At 46.8% G+C, this 23436-nt stretch overlaps 1 protein-coding gene across 1 annotated transcript in view; it reads left to right on the forward strand.

Annotated features, from left to right (window-relative positions):
- The first annotated feature begins 82 nt into the window (after positions 1-82).
- Positions 83-23436, forward strand: part of PDCD11 (programmed cell death 11) — a 39219-nt gene continuing 15865 nt past the window's right edge. The window contains exons 1-20 of the mRNA XM_045853932.1: positions 83-180; positions 1519-1631; positions 2486-2617; positions 3311-3478; positions 5317-5478; positions 6799-6922; positions 7415-7596; positions 11694-11801; positions 12938-13144; positions 13800-13924; positions 14102-14162; positions 14792-14938; positions 16284-16535; positions 17116-17250; positions 17794-17988; positions 18878-19048; positions 19399-19618; positions 20416-20565; positions 20992-21107; positions 22401-22942. Coding sequence (XP_045709888.1) covers positions 1530-1631; positions 2486-2617; positions 3311-3478; positions 5317-5478; positions 6799-6922; positions 7415-7596; positions 11694-11801; positions 12938-13144; positions 13800-13924; positions 14102-14162; positions 14792-14938; positions 16284-16535; positions 17116-17250; positions 17794-17988; positions 18878-19048; positions 19399-19618; positions 20416-20565; positions 20992-21107; positions 22401-22942 — 3299 coding nt within the window. The 5' untranslated portion in view covers positions 83-180; positions 1519-1529. The remainder of the gene's footprint in view (positions 181-1518; positions 1632-2485; positions 2618-3310; positions 3479-5316; positions 5479-6798; positions 6923-7414; positions 7597-11693; positions 11802-12937; positions 13145-13799; positions 13925-14101; positions 14163-14791; positions 14939-16283; positions 16536-17115; positions 17251-17793; positions 17989-18877; positions 19049-19398; positions 19619-20415; positions 20566-20991; positions 21108-22400; positions 22943-23436) is intronic.

Below are 23436 nucleotides of genomic sequence, written 5' to 3' on the forward strand. Positions count from 1 at the left end.
AACCTCCTCCTCCCCCCCCCCCCCGGACAGTGACAGAACCCAGCACAGTAACGGAAGTAGGGCTTTGGGTCCGCCCCCGCTTCCGGAAGAGCATCATTGTGCTTTGGACAGACAGGTCTCCGCGTGTGTGGAGACAGTGGCGTGGCCTCCGAGGTTGAGACCGCCGGCGTCGCGAAGCTGGTGAGTGAGGGCACAGGACAGACACTTTGTAGCCGCCAAGTCTATCCAAGGGCTAGGTCCCCCGGGTCTCTACCGTGCTCTCCGCATGCCGAGTGAGTGATTCTACCACTCCAGCCCGGCTCAGAAGCCGGCAGCGCACGAGTGGCTTCTGTAACATCAGGCTCTGTCCCCGGAAAGCAGCTGAAGTCCCCTCTTTGCCTCTGGATCGCCTCTTTGAAGCTCTGGTGTCCCTTTGTCTGAAATGAGATTAAAGATAAAATTTTCAGCAAGTTAGACTCTGCACTTGTCTACTTCTAGGAAACATACATCCTTCCCAATCCTTGCCTACCTCTCCGTGGTCACCTCTGCTACAATCTCAAGCCTTTACAGACAGGTTCTTATTCCCAAGGTCCTCAGGACCAAGCCCTCCTATCTTCCGTCCTCACTCGCAACTCACTTGTACTTGACTCTCATGGTTTCTCGGTTGTACTGCAGTTGAATCCTACCTGGTTTACCTTCCTTCAGTTCTGTCTCTTTTCCTGTTCAATCTGTAGCCTGCGGTGTATTTTCCTTGATTACTATTCTGTTTGTTCTAACTTTAGCAATCATTCTAACTCCGTAAGTCTCTGCCTAACATTTAACTAATGGTATCTAATTGAAGATCTTCTACAAAAAAGCCTAATCTGTTTTTTAAAATTTAATTCCAGTTATTATGCCTTATTTGCCTTGTTGTCTAGTTGAACAGCCCTTTGTAGAAAGGTAACAGCAGGCTTTTGAGCAATTGTTTGACAGACAAAATTGCTGGTGCTCATTGAAATAATTGGCTTTTCCTGTTTCCATGCTTTTTTCTCACATTCCTTCTGCTTTTCCCTTTCCACCTATCAAAATTCCATTCATCTTTAACATTTAGCCCCAAAACATCTTCTTTAGGACGCTTGCATCCTTTACTGAAGCCTCATCACTTCCTATGTTGATAGTGTATAATCTGATTTGTATTTTAAATTATTTGCATACTTGTTTTATCTTCTTAAAAGTGTTCATGTTCTTTGAAGGTAGGGAGTGATTTATTCAGTTGTGTATTTCTGACTTAAATGTAGCTGCTTAATGCTATTTACTACATTTGAATCTCTAACTTTTTTCCTTGGAGCAAAGCATGTAGATTTGTGACTGCAAGGAGAGACTTTGGAAAGATGAAATGTGGATTATATGGGGCATGGCATTAAATCATCTATTCCTTGGTCCCAAATGCTGTCTAGTTCACTGATGCTAGAAGGCTCTATCTCTTGCCCATCGATCACAGCCTTTAGGAAATCTGACACCAAAGTCACATGTCCTGGTAACTCTTTGCATTGTTTTTAGGAGACGTAAACATGGCATCCATGGAAGAAAGCTTCCCCCGTGGGGGCACAAGAAAGACCCACAAATCAGAGAAAGCTTTTGAGCATTCAGTTGAACAAGACAATTTATTTGATGTAAGTGGTATGCTTGTTTGGTAAGAGTCACTAAACACTTTCTCTGTAATATCATTGGGAACAATGAGTCCTGTGTGAGAATTTGTTGTTTTTCATGTTTGTTTGTTTTTGAAGTCTATGTTTGTAAATTGAACATGCTAGCGAGTTCACACTACCGTAAGACTATACTTTTTGGAGCATGGCATTTGATATTTGAGTTTGCGTTGCTCTTGTTCCTTATTCTTAGGAACTTTGTGCCGTGTTGATACAGGATGGAGAGAAAGCATTAGATCATTGGGGTCCTTCCTGCCATGTATAATGGTCAGAATTTGCATTAGAACTCATAATTTTCACCTATGGCAGCTATGCTTTAAATGCTGGAGGGCAGGGGACTAGCATTTTATTATATGGCCTTATGTCTATTTTATGTTATTTTCCCAACTGTGCTACAAAATAGAGAACTCCGTTCTGTCTATGGTGAGGAACTGAGGCTAAGAGAGGTTATATAATTTAGCTGAAACCACACAGCTCGTTATGGTGGAATTGGGAGTTCAAACTGGGTCTTCCTGACTCCACTTTCTATTCATGCATTGTTTCAAATTGCTTCTTATTTTGGGGCCCCCCAGCATCCGTCCCAAGTTAGGGGAGGGAAAATGCTAGAGAAAGGGGGCTTTTGAGAACACAGAGGGCAACTTTTGGGCAAGGGGAGCATTGGGTGCAAATTGGGAGCATTAGGATTGAAGTAGGAATTAAAGGAACATTTGGGAGTGAGGTGGAGTGGAGGAATAATGGAGCAAGGTGACAGATGACCTGAAATTGGAGGGAAAGGCCAAGATTGCTTCTTTTCATTCTTTGGAACTTTTTTCCCCCTTTAGATTTCTGCTGAAGAGGAATCCACCAAAAGGAAAAAGAGCCAGACAGGTCCAGCAAAGTCAAAAAAGTTGAAAATCGAAAAGAGGGAAAGCAGCAAGTCTGTAAAAGAAAAGTTTGAAATCCTTAGTATTGAGGTTTGTTAAAGTTTGGTTTTATTTTAAACTAAGTACCTGAGTTGCTTCAGTTTGTGTATGTTGTTCTTCCCTCTTGCTTCCTTTTCCTCTTCATTCCTTTCATTCATGTGTGTGAGGATTTTGCTCGTGTCTATAGAGATTCTTGCAGTGTGTGCTCAGAATTAAGCATCATTTCATTCTATTACTAACATGCTTGGGATCATGTATTTTTTGTTTGTCTGTTTTCTTTTTAGCTCATCCCGTTCCTATCCCAGGGGGCTTTGTTGCAGTAAATGTGTAGGTTAGAACTGGCAATAACTTGAGCAGCCCTGCTCGCATTCCCTTGTGCTCATAGTCACATGGAGCTGAGTGGGTGGTTGCACGGTTAGACCTGGCCTCCGCGCTCCAGACTGCCATTGTCTGCACTGGCCTCCATCCTTCCTTTTGTTGCCTGTCAGGCATTTGAGGTTAGGTTGCTTGGCATAAAATACAAGGTTGAAGTGCCCTCCAGCACTCTGGTGCTGTTAACACTGTTGTATAATTTCCACCTTTTATGGTGCTCAGTCAGACGTTAAAGTGCATTGATACAAACACATATGTACTTCCTGTAACTTGTATATGTCAGAGTTGAGACTAGAAGCCATACCCGCCACCACAACCTCCCCATTCATTCTTCTCTTCCCTATTGTGCTGATTTCACTTTTTCTCTTCTAGTCCCTGTGTGAGGGAATGCGGATTTTGGGTTGTGTGAAAGAGGTAAATGAACTGGAACTGGTGATTAGTCTCCCCAATGGCCTCCAGGGGTTTGTGCAAGTAACTGAAATCTGTGATGCTTACACCAAAAAGCTCAATGAGCAGGTGGCGCAAGAAGAACCTCTGAAGGTAAGGAAAATAAGTGGTGTACAAATAAATATAAGATCACAAGTTTGCTGAGTGCTAAGAAGGAAAATTACAAGGTGCCATGAAAGTTTATAATAGTTTTGTTTTTTAAATAAGGGAATTTTGACTTAGACCAGGGAGCCTGGAAGACTTCTCAGAGGAACAGATGCTTGAGCTGAGATCTGAAGGATGAGGCTGTACTAGGTGAAGAAGGAAGGGAATCCAGGCAGAAAGAGTGTGGTATGTAGCAGAGAGAAGCGGCTAGAGCAGAGGCAGCAAGGGAGAGTGGTGTGGGATGGGGCTGGAGGGCTGGGTGGGGGCCAGACCATGTGAAGGATTGGTTTTTCATTCTAGAATTAATGACAAGGCCTTGACAGATTCTCATTGGGGTGGGGGACAGGTAGACAGCATAGGGAATAAATTGGAGAGGCGAGAGTAGTTGCCCAGAGACCAGTTGGGAGGCCGTTGTGGTAGTCCAGGCTCTGAGATTGACAGCAGTGTGGGTTCAGGGTTTACTGAGGGCTGAGGAGGTAAAGTTGGTGCTCAGTGACGTAGCGGGTATGGGCGGTGAGGCGGAAGTGTCATGGATGAGTCCTAGGTTTCTGTTGTCTGTGATTTGGTGGAGAGCCATGGCATTCTGAGATAGGAAATCTTGAAAGGGGACCTGGATTGCGAGAGATGATTGCGATTTGCTTTTTGCCATGTTGAGTTTGAGACAAGGAAACAAAAATGCGTGAGCCTTCTTTGTGTGGGTGGTAACTGAAGCTACGAAGGGAGAAGTAGAAGTAGTCGCTCATAGGGAGTAAATGCGGTGAGAAGAGACTAAAGATTGACCCACGAATCAGCACCGCCTTTTAGTTGCTGAATGAAAGGAGAGTTGCCGTCGGAGCAGAAGGAGGGCCAGACAGCGAAAACCGATGAACAAAGACCTTTTGGTCTTGAAAGCTGGGGAGGAAGGAGCAGTCTCTGGTGTTACATTCTTTTTAAAAGTCACGTAAGAGAAGGACTGCAAAATGAACTGTTGATTTGGCGACACGGATCATTCACGACTTCACTGGGAGATGAAGTGATAGAGTGAGGGGTGGAATGCAGATTGCAGTAAGCTGAAGAGCAAATAGGAGATGAAGAAGTGGGCCAATAAATATAGACAACTCTTTTTTTCAATTAAGTTCAGTTGATATACAATATTATAATAGTTATATTGCTTTCAGGTATACAGTATAGTGATTCGACATTTTTATACCTTATAGTGTGAGCACCCCACTAATTCTACTAGTTATCTGTCACTGTGCAGACTTATCACAATACTATTGACTGTATTCCCCTTCACTTTTTTTCACCCATCCCTGATCCTTGTCCCCTTGGCAACCATCCCTTTAGTCTTTGTAGATGAATTTATTTTAATTTAATTTTTTTTGAGGGAGAGAGAAGGAAGGATTGGGGCAGGGGTAGGGAGAGAGACAGAGAAACATCAATTCGTTGTTCCACTTATCTATGCATCCGTTGGTTGATTCTTGTTTGTGCCCTGACGGGGGACCGGGCACAACCTTGCACATTGGGATGACACTCAGACCGACTGACCTACTTGGCTAGGGTCTTCAGACAACTCTTTTGAGCAGTCATTATGACAATATTTTGACAAGATACTTGGAGACTTTATATGGAAATTCAAGACTGATTTGGCCACAGACCCATCCTCCTTTGTGGATGAGCAGTTACTGTCTTCATTGCCTCTTGCGTCCTTGGCGTGTGAGGATGAGAAGCTGATCTATTGGGCAGTGGATTCTTGGTTGTGGGGAAGGATATGTATCAGGGCGGGCTTTCTCATTTGTGTCATGCAGGACCTGGCTAGCTTACCTGAGCTCTTCTCTCCTGGGATGCTGGTGAGATGTGTGGTGAGCAGTCTGGGCATCACAGAGAAAGGCAAAAAGAGTGTGAAGCTATCTCTGAACCCCAAAAATGTCAACAAAGTGCTGAGCGCAGAAGCCCTGAAGCCCGGCATGGTGCGTATCTGGTTCAGGGAAGGGGAGCCGGCAGCAGGCCTCCTCCCTGCCCTGCCCGGCCTCCCAGGGAGTGTCTCGATCACCTTTTACTTTCAGCTTCACTGTTACACACAGGGGTGGGTCTTTTCCTGAGGGTGCTTTGGATACTGACTGGAAATTGAAGACCTGGGAACCTAATCATTTTACCCTGGAGGGGAGAAAGGGAAAGCAAATCAAAGATTGGCTGGTAGGAGGGAAAAAAGCCTCCAAGGTGCCTTAGCTGGGGACTTGCTGATGGTGAGTTCCTTGAAGTGTCTTTCTCACCCAGACTTCTTCACAGGTTAAGTGTTTTCAAAGGCCATCTAGCATTTGTGGGGAATGCTTGAGGGCTGCTCTCCAAGAGCAAGAGACAGAGTAGACAGGACAATTTGTCTATCATCTATGCTAATGGGCAGCCCCCCACCGATTCTCTCCATCCTAAAATTAGTCCCAGCTCAGAGCCTCCAAGTCCAGTAGGTACAAAACATTTAGGTAAGCTGCGCTCATTCAAGTACTCTTGTAATTAGGAGGGAGGAGATCAACATGACCTTGTAATGTTTGAGCAGAAGCAGTGGATGTTGGGTCCGGCCCTGAAAGTTGGGTAGAAAGGGGAGTAAAAGGAAGCCAAGTTTCAGGAAATTGGCAAGTGTGGAGAGCCTGCTATGTGACAGGTGCAGTTTTAGACTTTATTTGAAGAAATTCTCACAGGAACCCTGTGAGGCAGGTCAATATCCCTCTTGTTTGTTTGAGAAAATGGAATCGGAGAAATTGAAGTGAGTCTTGCCAAAGACCAAATAGTAAGTGTCAGGGCCTGATTTGAATGCTGCACTGCTTCCCATGAAGCGTGAAGGAGGTGGGCAAGTTTTTGGGTTTTGTTTTGTTTTGTTTTGTTTTGTTTTGTTTTGTCTTGGAGGTGGTTAGAAAAGACATGAGGACAAAAAGGAAGGTAGTTCTGTATTCTCACCAGTGACAGTGCTGGGAGTGACCCTACAGGGCTGTGTCTCCTGTCTTTTGAACGTTCTGCACAGGAGAGGCTCCTCTCTGGCGTTCCATTCTTCTTCTGTCTAGTGCACTCCTCACTGTCTGGAAGCGGTAAAACCCTTGTAGCCCTGGAGAGTTAAAGTTGGTATCTTTCCCTTTTTTATCCTCTGGTGGGATTAAGGTTTAAAGTCAAAAGGAAGGTGGGATTATGGCATAAAGTGTTGAGATTGATGGTAGAAACATATTTCGTAGTGGATGTTTATCAGTTGTCCCATTACCTTCGGCTTTGGAACTTTTGGGGAATGCTTTCTCTTCCTCCAGCTGCTCACAGGCACTGTGTCCAGTCGGGAAGACCATGGCTACCTAGTGGACGTTGGTGTTGCTGGGGCCAGAGCTTTCCTGCCACTGCAGAAAGCCCAGGATTATGTCAGACAGAAGAACAAAGGTGAGGGAAGCGGAGGGGCCAGTGCATGGCCGGGAGGGGGGATGTGTGGGATTACACTGTTCAGATGCCACTTCAATGAGTAAATTACAGAACGGTGACCCTGAAGGCTTTGCTGAAATCAGTGGTTAATCCTGGCCGATAGAAAAGGGAGTATGTGTGAAGGGCCAGCGAGTGGCTGGGTCTGGCCAAGATGTGATGGGCCGTTTTTACTGTTTCTCACGGAGGAGATTCCACTGAAGTTTGAGCCTCCAAGGCCTGTGAACCAGCCGGTTCTCCTGCCTTTTTGAAATTGTCATATTTTTGTGATCAATTTCCAGATCAATTAGGGTCACTTCAGTCTTGTAGTTGGTCCCTTAGAGATGGGGAATTTGGGGAGTGGTAGATTGTAACTGGGCAAGTAGGCCACGGATTATTTCAGGTACTGCTCAAACCCAAGTTAAAGGCCCTTCTCATGGGTATTTTTCCTTTTGTGGGCTGGGGCGGGGCTTACAGGCGCCGAGCTGAAGGTGGGTCAGTACCTGAACTGCGTCATTGAAGAGGTGAGAGGCAACGGAGGAGTTGTTCGTCTGTCTGTCGGTCATTCTGAAGTTTCTGCTGCCTTTGCTACTGAGGAGCAAAACTGGACCCTTAATAACTTGCTACCCGGACTGGTAGTCAAAGGCCAGGTAGAGAAGGTAAGCTGTTCATTGCCCTTACTAACCTCTAAAATAAAAATAATTTTTATTAAAGTACGTGCACATAATATAAAATTGTGCTGTACACTAGGGTAGCCACTGATGGCATATGGCTATTACGCACTTGAAACCTAGCCAGTGATGCATGTGAAATGATAATATTTTGGATATATTGACTTCAGTAAACTACTAAAACAAATTTTACCTCTTTTTTTGACATTTTAAAAATCTGCTCGAAAACCTAAAATTACATGTGTGGCGTGTATTATTGCTGATCAAAAAAGTCAAATGGTATTAAAAAGACTTAAAATGAACTATTTCATCCTTCCTAACCACATTGTTAACTCTTTTAGCTTATCTTTTGAAATCTACCTCCACATTTCTAACATAAGCTTCTGTTGGTACCTCTTGGTTTCTCAGTTGTAGGCCCTGAGTTTTAAACTTCTCAAGGTAGACGAAAATTTGCCTCTCTTAATAATCCCTTCCCCTGCCCCAGCCTCCCACCAGAGATAGATTAAAAGTTGGATAAATCAGTATTTGGTATTTAAGTTTTTATGACTATGTAAATTTTGTTTACTGCTGAGCTAGGTAATTAATACACTGTGGCAATTTGTTGAACAGCTTTTTCCTGGAGTTGATAATCAGCTCTCTTTTTGATCATTTGCTAAATTCTCTTCTGCCTATTGCTGTGTCTTCATACTTCCTATAGTTATTTTTCGTTCGCTATATTTTTCCGTGTTTTCAAGCTCTTTCAATAATCTCTTGGTTACTTTTATTGCCACCTGGAGCCCCTTTTACTGCCACCCTGCTCCTGTACTGGAGCCTCTCGGACTCCGCGTGTTACTCCTTTTCGATTTACTCCCTCATTCTAGTATGGCACGGTCGCCAGAAGCACTTTTGGAAAGGTACATGGGAGGTTACTTCCTTGACCTAGTAGGTCAGGGGTCCCCAAGACCACTCCTAGGTTCAGTTCATCAGGAAGACTCTCGGGGCTCGGCAGACAGTGGTACTCACAGCTGTGATTTATTATAGTCGAAGGAGGCAAAGCAAAATCAGCAAAGGGAAAAAGGGCTGATGGAATGAAGTCTGGAAGAAACAAGGCACTAGCATCCAAGCGTCTTCTCCCAGCGGAGCCACAGAGGATGTACTTAATTCCTCTGGCAGCAAGTTATGATAATGCAGGTGAAATGTTGTCTGCCAAGGACACTTATCAGCAGCTTAGTGCCCTTAATTGGGGCAGGTCGTGTTGGCACCCTCTGCCTGGCATGTACCAAAATTCCAGGCTCGCATAAGGAATGCAAGTGTTTAGCATAAACCGAATCATTTACACGAACAGTTTAGGTACAGTTACTTTAGGTACTCAGTTCTGGGAGTGGTAGGAACCTTCCCAAAGTCCAAGTTCCAAGACTCTAGCCAAGTGCTAACATTGGAAACAGGCTTTTGTACGGATCATGGTCTTGGGCCTGCTATGTTTCTTTTCTGCACGTTTACTATATCTGAAATCATTGTTACTCTACTCTCACATGTGATTGATAGTTAAGCTGGGTTTAGAATTCTAGGTAAAAAATTACTCAGAATTTTGAAGCATTATTCCCATTGTTATCTGGCCTCAGTTATGATTGAAAGTCTGATGTTCTTTTCCTGTATGTGTGCGTTTAAATGCTGTCTTTATTCCTTCTATTTGAAAGTGTCGTGATGCTGTGCTTTGGTAGAACAGCTCTTCATCTATTTGTGTTGGGCTTTTATGATACAGAAATGCAGATCCTTCAGTTCTGGGAAAGTTTCTTCTTTACACGTGAGATGTAATTCATATAATTTTAAAGTGTGTAGCTCGGTTGTGTGTGTGTGTGTGTGTGTGTGTGTGTGTGTGTATTCACAAGGGTGTGCAGCCACGGCCACTATTTAATCTAAACATTTTCACCACCTCAGTGAGACACCCGGTACCCATTAGTGGTCACTTTCTATTCCTCCCTCCCTGAATCCCTGGCGACCACTAATCTACTTTTTTGTCTTTAGATTTGCCTGTTCTGAATATTTCATGTAAATGAAATCATACAATATGTGGCCTTGTGTGTCTGATTTCTCTCACTTAGCATCGTGTTTTTAAGGTTCATCTGTGTTGTACCACATATCAGTTGTTCATTACTTTTCATGGCTGAGTAGTATTCTACTGTGTGGATATAGTAGGTTTTGTCAGTTCATCATTTGGTAGACATTTGGGTGATTTCCAGCTTTTTATGAGCAATGCTGCTGTGAAACTCACGTGTAAGTTTTTGTGTGGACATGTGTTTTCGTTTCTCTTGGGTATATACACCTAGGAATGGAATTGCTGGGTTACATGGTAACTTTTTGAGGAACTGCTGGAATGGCCACACCGTTTTAAATGTCCACCAGCCATGTAAGGGTTACAATTTCTCTGCATTCTCACAAACACCCATTATTATCCTTCTTTTATTGTAACCATGCTAGTGCATGTGAAGTGGTATCTCATTGTGATTTTGATTTGCATTTTTGTAATTATTAGTGATGTAGATATTGAGCATCTTTTCATGTGCTTATTGGTCATTTGTATATCTTTAGAGAAATACCTATTCAAAAACCTTTGTCTGCTTTAAAACTAGGTTGTCTTTTTATTGTTAAATTGTAAGCATCCTTTATATATTCTGGATACCAGTCCCTTATTAGATCTTTTTTTGTTTTAAAGTATAAATTTCTCCCTTTTTTTTTTTAAGATTTTGAAACATCAATGTGTGGTTCCCTCTAGCACACCCCATACTGGGGATATGGCCTGCAACCCAGGCGTGTGCCCTGACTGGGAATCAAACCGGTGATGCTTTAGTTCACAGGCATGCGCTCAATCCACTGAGCTACACCAGCCAGGGCTCTCTCTCTCTCTTTTTTTTTTCCCTGGAATGTCGGTTACTATGAACCTGGAATTCATGGATGAACCTCTTTCTTGATAATGTGCACATATTTGTCTTTATTCTACCTTCTGGGAGAGTCTCTCAACTTGAACCTCCCATACTGTACTGAAGTTTTGTTTTGACGGCCGCGCTGCACGTGAGGCACTAAAAACTGTTAGGAAGTCTGGGTACCTGGGCGGGACTTGCTGACTGGCTGGGTGTTGCTGTCAGGAGCAGGAGCTAGCAGACTTTTGGGGGGCAGCCTCCAAACGTCATCGTTTTAAGTCTTCTCTGTCGTGTGACAGACACTCCTCTGGAAAGGACCTGCCCAGGAGGGTCTAAGCCTGACTGCCTGATAGCTAGATGGGGAAGGGGCTGGCCGTCTTCTATGTCCACATCCGTACGACATTCACAATTTTACTTAATCCACATTTTAAGGTTTGCCGTCTTCCTGTGTTTTGAATCTGGTATGGTTTTCCCAGAAAATAACTCCCATTTTCTTTGGAAGTTCTTGATTTAAGTCAGCTACCTCATTGCTTTCTTTTGAGGTGTTTCTCACCTTAATTTCTAATTTTGGGGGGGCTCAGTAGGTGAGTTGGCTTGCTCATGGTAGGTGTCTTGCTTGCTTATTGATTATAGAGAGAGGAGAAGGAAGAGAGAGGGAGAGAAACATTAATGTGAGAAAAATCAGTTGGTTGCCTTGGGTACGCACCCCGACCAGGGACTGAACCCATAACCTAGGCATGTGCCCTGACTGGAAATTGAACCCGTGACCTTTTGGTTTATGGGATGATGCTCCAATAAAACTGAGCCACACCAGCCAGGGCCAGGGTCTTTCTTGCGCAGCCATTTGAGTTTTACTTTCTTTTTCTGGGCAAATGACCAAGTTAGCAACAATTTGTCTGAGTTGTCAAGCTGGCAGTTCTCTGGAGACCCTTGAGCAAAGTGCTTTCCTTCCCATTGGGAAATGCCGGAGTGGGAGGATCAGCATCTTCTCTTTCTGGAAGGGAGGTGGGCTTGCTTAGTGAAGAGACAGCCAGTGCCAGGGCTGTCGTGCCGCTTAGAGTCGGAGGAAGCAAAATTGATAAGGTTTGGCTGGGGGAGGGGAGATGTGGCGTCCAGTATGAACAGTGGCTCTCACATTCTTGTGCCTTCAGAGAGATGTTTTTCACGACATGTCCTGTTTGTTCCTAGGTGATGCCACTGGGCCTTACACTAAACTTCCTCTCATTCTTCACTGGCCTGGTTGACTTCATGCACTTGGATCCCAAGAAAGCTGGAACATACTCCCCAAATCAAGCAGTAAGTAATGTTGCACCTGTCTTTTCTTAATGCCAGTTGTAGTCCAATCAGCTACCCAGTGTCCCAGTTAGCTTTGGGGCAGGTCCTAGGACTGCGTGTGCACGGGTGTGCAGGGAGGGGGCAAGGGGGAGAGAAAGTGCCTAGAAGGATCGCAGAAAACCACCGGTGGTTATCTCTGGGGACCGAAGTTAGAGAGGGAGCCTGTGGAGGGGGAGGAAACTTTCAGTTTTTATTTCTTATCCTTCCATGTGGTTTGATTTTTTTTTTGGTAGCGAATCTTTTGCTTTTATAATTTAAAGTGTTTCAGAGGAGTATTTAACAGGAGAGAACACGATGTATGCTTAAATAGAAAAATATAATTTTACAAAATACCATGAGTATAATAGATCCCGTTTAAGAGAACAAGAAATATGTCTAAATAGGAAAATATGATTTAAAACATGCTAAGAATGTAAAAAAAAAAACAATTTTGAAAAAAATTTTAAGGAGTATACCTAGTTAAAATACTGAAAGGTTATGGGAACAGGTCTTAATGGTGATTAACTTTGGGTAATTTTTCTACCCTTATATAAAAATTCAAATTTTCTACAATTAACGTGGATATTTGAGAAGAAAATTTCAATATGTAGGATTCAGAATTTTTTTATCCTAAAGTGTTTTTTTCTTGTTTTTATTCATGGTAATGGATACTATGGAGATGTCTTTGTAATAAGCTAAAATAGGCTTTTCCACGACCTAATGATAATACTGTTAACATTTAGTGAACCTCTTTGTAGTAATTATCTTCTCCCAGTAGTCATCTTTGCGTACAGAGTTGAGACATTTTGCATGCTGACACCCGGTGGTCAGGGCGGGTGGTTTCGTGCGTATTTAGAGCAGCGTCTGATGTAGTGACCCCTCCCATGGTGTCTGTTGCATGTGTATTATTGGCCTGGTGGCCTTGATGCATTGGACACAGTTCCTTTGGGACACTTGGTTTGAATTTTCTGCATGCTCCTTGATGCACAAGTCAGTTTTAGTACTTAAATACCCACAACCTGGTCAGCACATGGAGTCCTGACCTCCGAAAGTCTGCCCTCAGGGACCTCAGCTCCTGTGTGCCTCCTCCTGTTCATTATGTCCTTTCCCTTCTCTAGGTGAGGGCCTGTGTCCTCTGTGTCCATCCTCGGACCAGGGCTGTGCGGCTGAGCCTGCGCCCCATCTTCCTGCAGCCTGGGCGCCCACTCACCCGCCTGTCTTGTCAGCACCTGGGAGCTGTCCTGGATGACATTCCTGTCCAGGGCTTTTTCAGCAAGGCCGGGGCCACTTTCAGACTGAAGGATGGGTCTCTGGCCTATGCTCGGGTACGGAGTCTCTTTGTTTCCTTAGGATCTTACCACTAGAAGGACTGTTGGGACACATGGGTCCTTTTCTGCTTCTTCCATTCCTTAATTAGTTCCCTGTTTTTGAATATCCCCAAGTGTGGCAGACTGTCTGGGACCAAACAGTGCCTGTTTGTTATATTAGAATGCCTTGGAGTAAGTTTGACATATTTGATATCTAGTGGATTGTAGGTGTAAGAATGAGGTAGGATCAACACCAGGACTTGGCCAAGTTTTTCTTAAAGGTCCAGCTAGTGAATATTTTAGGCTTGTGGGCCATATGGTCTCTGTCCTAACTAGTCAACTCTGTTGTTACAGTCTGGAAGCATGCATAGACACCATGTAAATGGTGTCTATGTAAATGTAAATGTATGGGCACAGCTATGTTCCAGTAAAACTTGAGTTTATAAAAATGGGCACCAGCTGTGAGCTACAATTTACTAACCCATAGACTGTTCTCTGACATAGAGATTCTGCAATGATAAAGAGCAGTTTTGTAGTTAGAGGAATTATTTTAACAGGTTGTTAGAGTGCTGATTTTATGGTAGGTGATTAATGTCACCTTGTTTTGTTTCAACGTCTGATTGCCTCAGATCTGTTGTCTCTGGCTCACCCTTAACCACATGGTCCTTTGCAGCTCAGCCACCTCTCTGATTCTAAGAGTGCCTTCAGTCCTGAGGCCTTCAAGCCAGGAAACACTCACAAGTGTAGAATCATCAACTACAGCCAAATGGACGAACTGGCTTTGCTCTCGCTGCGCACGTAAGTGTTTCCGGCACGTGGGGCGTGTGGCGGTGAGCTCCTGCGCAGAAGTGCGTTCGCATTTTCTCCTGGCCTGCTTGGTGCAGGTTTCCCTCCTTGCCAGCGTGATTTTAGTGGCCCTGAATTTTAGGTACCTCTGCCCTGGTTTGTTTAATCTTGTATTTCCTTTTGTTCTAGGTCTGTTATTGAAGCCCAGTACCTGAGCTTTCATGACATCAAGCCTGGGGCACTGGTAAAGGTAAGGCCTCGAGCATCTAGATGCTCCCCCGGCTTCGGACATGTTTTATTTCACAGATTAACATTCCGTTCATTTGTCCTCATGGGAACACGTTTAAAGCCACATTCCTTGTCTCTCTGCTAACTGGGATTTTTTTCCCCTCCTTTGGGGAACTTGTAATTGATTTCAAGGTAAGGTCTCAGCAGGACCACCCAACTACAGAGATGGTAGTCATCAACCCTGGCATGTACGGCGCTTACTACACCAGGTCAAAAGGCAGTTTTGTGATGATCTGCCTGCCTGGGATGTTACTAAGGAGCCAGTTCCAGTGGCCTCCCGTTTTCAACCCTTTAGCCTCAATTGAGCAGCTCCCCTTTATTTTTTAGGAGACACAGTCCCCTCCTTTAGAGAATACATGTGTAAGGCAGACACACACACACACGCAAAAGATGCGAAGGTTCCCATACATAAGCCTGACTACATCCAGCACAGTGTGGGGGGTGTGTGCTTTACCCCCATGAGATTTGGAATAACAGGCACAGTTAGCCCAGAAACCTGGACTTCGAAAGAGAGGTGTGACATGCTTTGTTTTAAGAGGTGGAGGAAACCATTCTGGAGGCATGATGGCATCTTCTGTTGGGACTCCCTAGGGCACAGTGCTGACCATAAAGCCATACGGGATGTTGGTGAAAGTGAGTGAGCAAATCAGGGGCCTGGTGCCTCCTGTGCACCTGGCTGACATCCCGATGAAGAATCCAGAGAAGAAGTACCGCGTTGGGGACGAAGTCACATGCCGGGTGAGCCTTCGGAAGGGTCTGTGTTGGGGATTTGGCCCAATGGGAAGAATAGTGCTTTTCATATGGAGTTTCTGCCCATATGAAACTCGCTGCCCATTTTTCCACTAAATGATCCCGCAGTATCTTCAGTGTTATGCTTGACATCGAGAAGAGAAAGCTGGCTTCCTGTCTTTGAGAATTGTGTAGTATGATTGAGAGTTAAAATATCGATACATGAGGAGGACAGGCCAGTGTGTGACTTTTTGCCACGTGGTTTGGTGCAGAGTATCTCCTCGGATCGTATCTCAGAAAGGGGAGGTGAGGGCAGACTGGGGCAGCAAGAGTCTTGATGATGGCAGTAGCACCGACCACGTAATGTGTATTTTGTGCCAGTTGCTATGCTGGGCACATGAAATGCATTATTTCATTTAGTCCTTAAAACAGACAACCCTGTAAAGTAAGTACTATTATCCTTATTTTGCAGGTGGGGAAATTAAAGCTTAGGGAAGCCAAGTATCTTGCCCAAAGTCACACAGCTAATAAATGGCAGAACCAGTCTTCACATTTAGTTCTGTGTAACAGTAATGTATCCTTGATTTCTGGCAGAGGTGGGACTTGAACTAGAAAGGACGGGTAAGATTTTGTAGGTTGAGGAGGAGCAAGCAGTATGTCAGGCACCGAAATAGCCCAAACAAAGCTGCCGAAACTGAGTGTCTTCTTACAAAGGCTTGAATCTCAAGAAAAGCTTCACAAAGTTGTGAGATTAGAGGTGATAGTGCACAGTACTTTTCACTGTTTTCATTGTATTTTATTACTGTGTTTTCTTGTTTTAATTTTCTTTCACTTCAGTCAACAAAGAGATTGATTACCCATTGGCACAATATTTTATGATTGTGGGGTCAGGAGGGGCTTATAAGTAGAGGAATTTCTCTGCCCTTGGGAGATGACTTTCTGAGGGATGAGAAATGGTTGGATCTCCTGGTCTTAGCTTACAGCTAATACACAGACGGTAAATTGCCTCAGTCATTCCTGCTATCAGATGAGATACTAGTGGTCTAGGCAGGAGCTAAGGCAGGTAGAAGTAACTGACGCATGCCTCGGAAGGTGCAGTGGGATGATGAGTGTTGCTGCAGACCCAGGAGGGAGCTTGTGGGAGGAAGTGCATCTGAAATAGAGATGAATGCTCCCGGAGTTGTTGCCCAGCAGGAAGCAAAGAGTGTCTGCAGCTGAGATTATCCTCAGAGGGAAAGAGATAGCGGGTTCTTAGGGACTGGCCACGGCTTCTGGGTTAGGGGGTTGCAGAGACCAGCTCGGTGGCCCTCTTAGTAACAGGTAACTTGATGACAGCCAGTATCCTTTTCCCTAGGTTTTGCTTTGTGACCCTGAAGCCAAAAAGCTGATGATGACTCTGAAGAAAACCCTGGTTGAGTCCAAACTTCCTGCCATCACCTGCTATGCCGACGCCAAGCCTGGTCTGCAGACACATGGCTTCATCCTCAGGGTCAAGGACTATGGCTGCATTGTGAAGTTCTACAACGATGTGCAGGGACTGGTACCCAAGCACGAGCTCAGTGCCGAGTATGTCCCAGACCCAGAGAGGGTCTTTTATGCCGGCCAGGTAATCCTTTCCCCAGACAGGCTCCGACCCTTGGTGACCCCATGACCGCAGATTTGAAGGAGTGGTATGGAGAGCAGTTTTTTAATAGATGAGGAAGAGAGCGTATGGGGCAGTGGGCCCGAGCCAGCTGGGTGGAGGGGTTGGGAACAGAGCAGAGAGAAACCCTCAGGAGGTTTCAACAGGAGCGGGCAAACTGATGGACCTCAGACCCACAATTGGGAAGAAATTAGTCTTTGGCGGTAACACGCTGGTGTCCCTCACACAGAAGTGGTTCTGAGGCCGCTGCCACCACCAGGGGGCAGTGTCATAAAGCTAGCAAATCTGGGTCTGTCTGGGGAGAATCTTTTAGAATTTGAGGTCATATCAAAAATGTATTCATGTGTTGCTTTCACCTAAAGGCTGACTCGGGGAGGGGGTTTCTGTGTAGTTCTCCATACATTTCTTTTCGCTGCGTTCTGATCTGACCCAGAATCTGGGAGGATCTGCCAAGGTCTCTGCAGAGCCGGTGGAGGACACCGCTCTCCAGGGTCGGACGGGCCTCTTGGGAGGAGTTTGCTGAGCAGGCGTGGTTTCCCACCAGGTGGTGAAGGTTGCGGTGCTGAACTGTGAGCCGTCCAAAGAGAGGATGCTTTTGTCCTTCAAGCTATTGAGTGATCCAAAGAAAGAGCATGCGGGGCGTGGCCAGAAGAAAGGAAAAACCGTTAATGTTGGTCAGGTACACGAACTTCTCCAGACGAGTTGTTTGGGTTTACAGTTGCCGAGAGCAGGTGCCCCTGACACGTGGGGTGCTGGAACCCAGGGGAGGGGGAGGGCCAAGGTAGTAGCTAAGATGCTGGGGCCGGCGGGATTGGGGTTTTGAGGGAGAACCTCACGTATGTTCCTCCCTGTATGTCAGAGCGAAGGGCAGCTGGCGGGGCAGGAACGCTGTGTCATGGGGTGGCTTTTCGGCAGTGTGCTGCTGCCCTCGTTCCTCTCTGGTTCCTAGGGCCGTAGTGCGAGACCATCCTTCCTCTGGGACCCTGTGGAGGGACTTGGGAGAGGAATGGCGTGAACGTACCGATGGGTCTGGGCGGGTGCATGGGTGCGCCTGCTGCGTCTTTGGGATGGTGGTGTGGATATGGAGAAAGCTCTGATCTTGACCTTTCCATGATTCCTGGTGCTGGAATTGGATGCCTCTGGGCTCTGCCTGACCCGGACGAGGTTGTGCTCTCTGCCCAATACAAGCGCTGTTTTTTTCCTCTTTCTGTCCCCTGGATAGTTGGTGGATGTGAAGGTTTTAGAGAAGACCAAAGACGGCCTGGAGGTGGCCGTCCTGCCCCACAACATCCCTGCTTTCCTCCCCACGTCTCACCTGTCGGACCACGTCGCCAACGGCCCACTGCTGTATCACTGGCTCCAGGCCGGTGACACCCTTCACAGAGTGCTGTGTCTGAGCCAGAGTGAGGGCCACGTCGTATCCTTTAGCGGTATCTGGGGAGTCACGGTCACTGTCAGGGGGAGGCTCTGGGCTGGGCTGTGCTCTTCATTGGAAACCCCCTGGGAAAAGTTGGCCCTTTGACTACTTCCATAAAACCGAACCAATGAGCAAGCCTGCACTTCCCTGTATTTCCCTGGTGAAAAGCAAGAGTGGGAGTGGAATCCCGCCAGCAGATGCCGGTGGTGGGGGCAGAGTGGAGTCCCGGGTGAGGGGGAGGTGGTGCGGCCTGCCCGGCCCAGCGGGGCTGTTCCGGTGGCGCCTCTGCCTTCTCAGGGCACTCAGTGCTCGCCCCGTGAGTTGGAATAACTAACAGAGTAGTTGCTGTCCTTTTCCACCCTCATTCATTCCCCCAAAGGGTTATTGGGCTCAGAGTGTTCCCTTTCATCTTGGTATGGGTGTTTTAAAGGAGAACATTGCCTCTTTTCTCACAGCATATAAAATCTCCTTGGAGTGCAGAGAGGCGGAGGAGCTGAGGTAGGGTTGGTTAGTGGGAAGGTCATAGAGGACCATGTGGGGGCCAGTCTAGCTGCCAAGCCGCAGGGAAGAGCCATTCCTGTTTTGGCTCCTCCAGTCGTCTGGAGTTAAGGAAAGGACTAGAACAGCGAGTCTCCAGCTTGACTGTCATCGGAATCACGTGGGGGGCTGTTCCCACCGCTCGCTGGGCCCCACCTCGGAGTTTCCAGTCCGTAGGTCTGGGGTGGTGCTGAAGGATTTGCATTTCTTACAAGTTCCAGGTGCTGCTGCTGCTGCGGGTCTGCACACTTAGAGACCCAGGGAGCAGGGGGTGGTGTATGGTGGGGAAAGATGGGGGAGGTGGTCATTTCATCTGCCCTTTCTGCAATATTCCTTGATGAAGTGCCGCTAGCTCCTTTGTAGGAAGCCAGCGCTGGTCTCCACAGTAGAGGGGGGCCAGGATCCCAAGAGCTTCTCAGAAATCCACCCTGGAATGCTGCTCATGGGTTTTGTGAGGAGCATCAAGGACTACGGTGTGTTCGTCCAGTTCCCTTCAGGTCTCAGCGGACTGGCCCCCAAAGCTGTAAGTGCCGCTCCACGTATGAGTGCACAGGGTCGTGGAACCGGAGAGTCGATGGGAAGGAGCAGGGTGTGTGGATGCCTTGGAAGATTTTCAGTTTTCAGGGGCATGGTGTAAAGGCCCCTGGTTGGGGGCATGGAGCTGAGATACCATCCGTGCCCTCCTGCGGGAAGGGCGCCTTTTCTCCTTCACGCTCTGTTTTGATGGAAGGGGTTGGAGCTGGACTCAGAGAGGGCCGGGGCAACTTTCTGGGCCCCATCTCCTCACCTTTTACACCCCTTTCTGGTCATGTTAATGGGTTGTCTTAACAGAGGTGTGTGTCTCTGTTTCCATTTTCTGCCTATTCTGTTTAGATCATGAGTGACAAATTTGTGACCTCCACAAGTGACCACTTTGTCGAGGGGCAGACGGTGGTGGCGAAGGTGACCAACGTGGATGAGGAGAAGCAGCGGATGCTGCTGTCTCTGCGGCTGTCGGACTGCAGTCTGGGGGACCGGGCCACCACCAGCCTCCTCCTCCTGAGCCAGTGCCTGGAGGAGCGGCAGGGCGTGCGCAGTCTCATGAGCAACCGAGGTGCGCGTGATGGCGGGGGGGGTTGCCGAGGGCCGGGAGGGGTTCCTGCGTAGTAAGTGATGCCCGCCTGTTCCCCTGAGTAGTTGGGCATTCTAGATACTGACAACACCTTTGATTAACTTTTCAGAATGGGAGCATGATGCAAAAAGTGCACAAATCATTTACGGCTCAGCTCAGTAAATGTGTATAAAATGAACACACCTGTTTACCTATCACCCAGCTTCAGATCAAGATCACTGCCCGCATCCTGGAGGCCCCCTTGCACCCTTGTCCAGAGCCAATGCTTCCCTCAGTTCTGGGCCTCCTCAGGGCTGCTTTTGTTGTGAATCCATTCACCTCCCTTTTCATTCCTTTGTGTGACATACCGTGGGCGGTAAGATGGAATAGGGACCTGCCAGAGGGCTTGGTGAGGGGTTGCTATTCTGACCCTCCTGAGCTTTGAACCGCTGCGGAAGATTGTTGGAGCCCTAGCGGGGTTTGGGAGTAAGAAGCTCTCAGGAGGGTAGATTCCAGAGAGAAAGAAGGAGAATTCAGAAACCGAAGGAAAGGGTGTGTTTCTGGCATTGGTTGGCTGTATGCATGAGTTATGGCCAGGTAGGGTTAGCACGAGCCGTACGTGTCTCTCCCTGCGATAAAAATTTTCCTGCATATCAGATGCTTTTTACCGAAAGTGATGTCACCTTCACAGTGCGTCAGCGCTCCACTGTTCTCTGCGCAGCAGTGCATTTCTTAAGGAAAAGATAGGTAAGAATGTTGTTTCTTCTTGCTAATTCCTGCTTCCTCTGGGGCTCTGGCAGACTCTGTGTTGATCCAGACGCTGGCCGAGATGATCCCAGGGATGGTCCTTGACCTGGAGGTGCAGGAGGTGTTAGAAGATGGTTCTGTGGTGTTCAGCGAGGGCCCGGTGCCTGGCCTGGTTCTGAGAGCCAGCAAATACCACCGGGCAGGTGAGTGCTTTGGTCTTGCCCACTGGTTGGTGGGGGAACCCTTGCCCATTGCTTCCTTCCTTGGATACAGAATTTCCAAATGCGTGGGGTAGGTGAGCTGATTCAGTAGAAACTTTTGGTATGCCTGTCCTGTGTGAATGCAAATCAGGACAACTGACAGCATTGTAAAGAAGGTTTAGGTAGGAATCCTTTTATTGTTCAAATTAGGTAAATCTGGATTTTTATACATCAGGTTGCATAAGGTAAGACACACCTGAACTTGAATTGTGGGAGCTAGGCCCTTGGTTTCTCTGGCCTGCACAGACTCAGGACACGTGTCCTTTCTTCTTTTCGTGCCTAAGAGTCTGCAGGGCCCCCTTCCCTGTCTCCCTGCCCCCTGCTCCAGGGAGGGGGGGTGACCGTGTTGTGTCTGGTTCTGCACTGTAGGGCAGGAGGTGGAAGCTGGGCAGAAAAAGAAGGCCGTGATCCTGCACGTTGACATGGTGAAGTTGGAAGTGCATGTTTCCCTTTGCCACGATTTGGTGAATAGAAAAGCTAAAAAGGTAAGCTTGCTGATGACTTTCATTTCCGTGGTTTTAAAGGCATTATATACCCTTCAGCCACACACATATTGCCCAGGAATTCTAACACAAGTGCTTGGAGACAGGTTGACCTTAGGCCTGGTTTTATCTGTGTCATTCCCAGTTTACACCTGGCATCCTGGTTGGTCATGAGTAGCACCGACTTCCACTCTGGTTCAGATGGTAAGGGCCGAGCAGGGAGTGGGAGTGAGTGCAGCGGGCCAGGTGGGTTACGGCGGTGGTGGTAGCGGTAAGCCTTCGCCAGCCTGCGGAGTGCGTGCTCCACCCACTGAGGGGCGGACCACTCGTTTCCCTCTGGTGGGCATCAGGCAGGAGCGTCTGGGTCTGGTGTTGCTAGTCTTTGATTGTGAACAGCAGGCAGAATTTGGGTTTTCATATGAAATAAGAGTGAGAAAGGCTGAAAACCATTTTTAAAACATAACATGACCCAAACAAAACACGTCCGTGGGTAGTTCTGACCTCCAGGCTGCTCATCGATATCCTCTCCTGAACACTTTTATGTGAGAGAATTATGGGTTTGAGGGGAATCTCAAATCTCGCAGAATTTTTCTCTGGGTGACATCTGTATTTGGTCATTGTCCGTTAGTACTGTAGTATGTACTGAGCACTCAGTTGAGTAGGATGTGGTACGAAGAGGTAGTATATACGGATATTTCTTAACCTCTAGTTGCTTGTAATTTTAAGACTTCAAGGGACAAAGAGAAATAGAAAACAATACTATCCTTACTAAGTGTCCCAGCAGGTCCTTACTCTGTCTTATCATCCAAGTGGAGCTGGTACATGTCAGCGTGAGCATAGCAGATTTAGGAGAAAGGTGGGCTAAATGCCTAGCACATAGTACGCTCTTAGTAGCGACTCCTTGTTGAATGAAAGAGTAAATAAGCTGGGGGGAGAGCTGTAGGACTGAGAGAGGCGGGAGCCATACTGTCTTAAAGCTGGAGGAGTACCCTTACAAGTTACCTGGCAGATTTCACTAGTTCGAGGATAGGACCTGGGACTCGGAATTCAAACAGAACAAAAGCTAGCCCCAGGTGATTCTGGTGTGGCATCCTGACTTCAGTCAAGCCACCTCACTGCACAGGAGGGGAAAGCTCGGCCGAGGAGGTGAGGGCTGGTCTGTCACCACCCAGACTGGCCGAGGCTGCCCTGGCACCACAGGCTCTCCCAGCCCCACTCACTGTGTGGGGCCAGCAGGCAGTGAATGAGTATTTGAGCCCTGTAAGAAGTGGGGACGGTGGGTGTCCTGTTTTCCAGTTGAAGAAAGGCAGTGAGCACCAGGCGGTGGTGCAGTATTTGGAGGAGTCCTTCGCCATTGCTTCCCTGGTAGAGACTGGCGACCTGGCAGCTTTCTCCCTGACCACTCATCTCAACGACACCTTCCGCTTTGACTCGGAGAAGTTGCAGGTGGGACAGGGTGTCTCCCTAACCATCAAGACCACGGAACCGGGAGTGACTGGTCTTCTTCTGGCCGTTGAGGGGCCAGCTGCTAAGAGGACCATGAGGCAGACCCGGAAGGACTCTGAGACAGTCGACGAGGATGATGAAGGGGATCCGGCTCTGGTCGCAGGGACTAAAAAGGAGCATGCCCTCTCCATTGGGGACATGGTCACAGGGACCATCAAGTCCATTAAGCCCACCCATGTGGTTGTGACCCTGGAAAACGGCACCATTGGCTGCATCCATGCCTCCCACATTCTAGATGATGTTCCAGTGGGCACCTCTCCTACTGCCAAGCTGAAAGTCGGGAAGAAGGTCACTGCCCGAGTGATTGGCGGGCGAGACATGAAGACATTCAAGTATGGAGGCTTTGCGGGGTGGGCGGCTTAGAGGAGAGGTGGTTGCTTACTTTGTGAAGTGTGAGTGATGGTAGCAATTATTTCGTAGGGAAGGTGTAGAGACTGAGAGGACAGCCGGTGTGTAACGTGCCTAACAGGCCGCCCTCCGCATCAGCAGTTACTGTCATTCACCCTGCCCTGCGTGCCTGAGTTATACTCATTTGCTTTAAATCTTGTTACAATATGTTATTGTAGCAGAAAACTTTGTTATAGTAAGAAAAGCAAAAAAAGACTTCAAAGTCTAGCAATAACTTGCATTATTAATTTCATTAATAACCGTGAGATCTTCGGTAAGTCCTTTATTTTCTCTAGACCTCAGTTTCCTAACTTTTTTTTTAATAATTATATCATTTTATTCTTTTTTTAACAGTAAATCCTTTTCTTCTTTTTTTTTTAGATTTTATTTATTTATTTATTTTTAGAGAGGGAAGGGAGGGAGAAAGAGAGAGAGAGAG

The sequence above is a fragment of the Phyllostomus hastatus genome, unplaced genomic scaffold, assembly GCF_019186645.2.
Source record: "Phyllostomus hastatus isolate PE091 unplaced genomic scaffold, TTU_PhHast_1.1 phas_scaffold_1066, whole genome shotgun sequence".
NCBI classification, from domain to species: Eukaryota; Metazoa; Chordata; class Mammalia; order Chiroptera; family Phyllostomidae; genus Phyllostomus; species Phyllostomus hastatus.